Genomic DNA, 2,661 nt, shown 5'->3' with positions numbered 1-2,661 from the left:
TGCATTTTTAACATTGCGATTTTTTGAACTCATCAAATTGCATGACAAATTGACGGAGTTGCTTCCAGAAATATTTGTCAATAAAAGCAATCTATCGCTCTTTTTTAAAAATTATTCAGTAGCAGGCACATCCGCATTTTAATTAAACTAGCATATAATAACAACAACATAATTGGTAATACACTTGGCACAAATACTAAGGATATTGCAATTCGTTAGGTTGGTACCGAACAGCGACATCTGTACCTGAAATTTTCGCTTAAGAATTCTGTGAAACAATGCCATTAGTCGATACATATATGTGAAAAAGATGTTAATAAGTACCTTCACTCATTAAGAGAATACAAAACGCACAAGCAGCACAAAAAGAAACAAATGAAAAATTTATTTTATATTTAATTATTGTTCTTGCTTTTTAAAACATACCCAAAGGATTTTGGAAATTTGACAGCTAGGAAATTGGTAATTGGTCAAAATAAAAAAATATCAGGTGGCAACTGCGGCTTAAATAGAAAATGTCAAAATTCGTGAGAAGATTCTGCAAAGTAGCATTATTTTGGCGCTACATACGAAAGGTAAATAAACAATTGCCGCGTTGCTACCATAAAATTAAGTCTATCAGGGAAAAACATTAGAATTTGTAGGTTTATTGACCTTGAGTTTTTAATTGTGATGCAAGAGCTAACCTTCAAGCTGGACTAAGGTCTAACAAAATTCAACGCAAATACATACATATAGAACAAATCAACAAACTAAAGACAAAAGATTTATTGTATCAAAGTATTTGTATAATATGTATATTTATTTCTATGCATATCGTTTTTGATACAATAGCGCTTTAATTGCTGTTGTACTTTTATAGTCAGCACAACCGATCCGCGGGGGTGAGTGCAAAAGTATGTCTTCAGCTGAAAAAAGTGGTCTGGCTATAAAGAAGTTACGTGAATTCGGCTATGCATTCAATGCAGGTAATGTTTATTGTATCAAGTGGTTCTACAATTATAAATATACACATTTATATTAATAAGATAGATGGACAATTGCGCAAAATTGATGACATTACTGGAGAGCCAGGTGAAGAGCCATTCAAATTCAGCATATCTGACGATCACAAAAAAAATCAGGAGCATTATGAACAATTAGCTGATGTAAGTTTAAAATTCATAATGAATATTTTGATGAACAAGTAATATAAATTTTCGCAGCAAATTCCTGAAATAGTCTATGATTTATTGGAGCAAAATGGTTTATGTCGCACTTACGTTCCGGAGGATATACCGCAGGAGCAAGCCACATTCATTTTTACTAACCCTCAAAAGCTCGTAGAACCCAAAAAATTGATTGTGTTAATCCACGGTAGTGGTTATGTTAGAGCGGGACAGTGGGCCAGAAGGTAAGTAAAATTGTTTATACTGCGGTAACGCTGCTTCTTTCCTTTGTGCATAATATGTATATATCTATTTATATTGCTAATATAGCCTCATAATTAACAATTCTATTGACCATGGTACTCAGATCCCTTATATAAAACGCGCTCAGTCTCTTGGCTATGATATTTTGGTGACAAATACAAATGACAATTCTCGCAACATTAACGGGGAAAATCATCCAATACCACGTCTTGGTCATGCAACAGCACACGCTAGATATGTATGGGAAAAATATGTAATGGGTTGTAATCCTGAGAGTGTAGCTATTGTAGCTCACAGTTATGGTGGGGCAATTGCGATGGATTTAGTAAGTTCTATTATAAAATACTAATTAAGTTATACGAATAATAACAAATGCTCTTCCATTTTAGGCAAATCGTTTTACTAAATTTTTCGATGATAAAGTGTTTGCGATTGCGCTAACAGACTCCGCTCATTTCCAAATACCAGTAAAAGCAAAACACGTTGTTTTGGATATTGCATGCAATTGGGTATCTAGTTCCGCCCCACTCGATACGGAAATTTATACGGGAGAGGGTGAAATGCATAGTGTATCGGCAGGACATCCTAAACATGAATGGACTTCGTATTCTGCCTTTGAATCAGTTTTCAAGTTCTTAGAAGAGAAGTATGAACGAAGTCAAGAGATTGGATCAACAAGTAAAAAGGCGAAAACGGAGGATTAATTATACATATGAAATATTTTTTCAATAACACATGTAACGGATTCAGATTTGAGTATGTGTTGATTGATTTCAAAGTTTTATTTGTCTGCCACGACAAAGGATTTTTTGTATCACTGGATAATCATGGGCAAATCTTCATAAATGTTGTGAATTTTTTGTTTGTATTTTTTAACGTATGAGCAATGTGTACATTCCATTAAATATTGCATTTAACATTTTGTTCCATCAGCATATTCCAATCTTATTAATATATGTATGTCAGTATTGCGTATGTCAACTTGAATAATTTTATTTCCTCACATCTGTATATGTTCGAGTATATATAAACATCGGGAAAATCAATCATCAGCGTCTGGAGCGACGCAACATAAAATGTTTAAAAGCTATATACATATACTTATGTACATATTACATACATATGTATGTATGTATGTACATTTGGAGATATTTGTATCCATTGCAGTGCGTGATAGAAGCCAGCTTACCAATTACTGCAAGATGGTAGTTGAGGTTAGACAATGGTTAGTAATGGTCACAGCTTTGAC

The 2,661-nt window shown here is 33.6% G+C and overlaps 1 protein-coding gene across 4 annotated transcripts; it reads left to right on the top strand.

Annotated features, from left to right (window-relative positions):
- The first annotated feature begins 480 nt into the window (after positions 1-480).
- Positions 481-2,393, top strand: LOC126767785 (FAM172 family protein homolog CG10038). 4 transcript variants are annotated; one of them, XM_050485414.1, is made up of 6 exons: positions 481-575; positions 863-968; positions 1,033-1,148; positions 1,206-1,393; positions 1,479-1,737; positions 1,802-2,393. In XM_050485414.1, exons 1-6 carry the CDS (start codon positions 516-518, stop codon positions 2,114-2,116), a joined length of 1,044 nt encoding a protein of 347 aa, XP_050341371.1. In that variant the 5' UTR covers positions 481-515; the 3' UTR covers positions 2,117-2,393. The 4 variants fall into 4 exon arrangements, with proteins under 4 accessions (XP_050341371.1, XP_050341372.1, XP_050341374.1 ...); XM_050485415.1 differs by having other exon boundaries at positions 560-575; positions 835-968; XM_050485416.1 differs by lacking the exon at positions 481-575 and adding an exon at positions 603-703.
- The last annotated feature ends 268 nt before the right edge of the window (positions 2,394-2,661 follow it).

Source organism: Bactrocera neohumeralis, chromosome 2 (genome assembly GCF_024586455.1).
Source record: "Bactrocera neohumeralis isolate Rockhampton chromosome 2, APGP_CSIRO_Bneo_wtdbg2-racon-allhic-juicebox.fasta_v2, whole genome shotgun sequence".
Taxonomy (NCBI): domain Eukaryota; kingdom Metazoa; phylum Arthropoda; class Insecta; order Diptera; family Tephritidae; genus Bactrocera; species Bactrocera neohumeralis.
The sequence above is the reverse complement of the archived record's forward strand: the minus strand, read 5'-3'. Positions and strand labels throughout refer to the sequence as shown.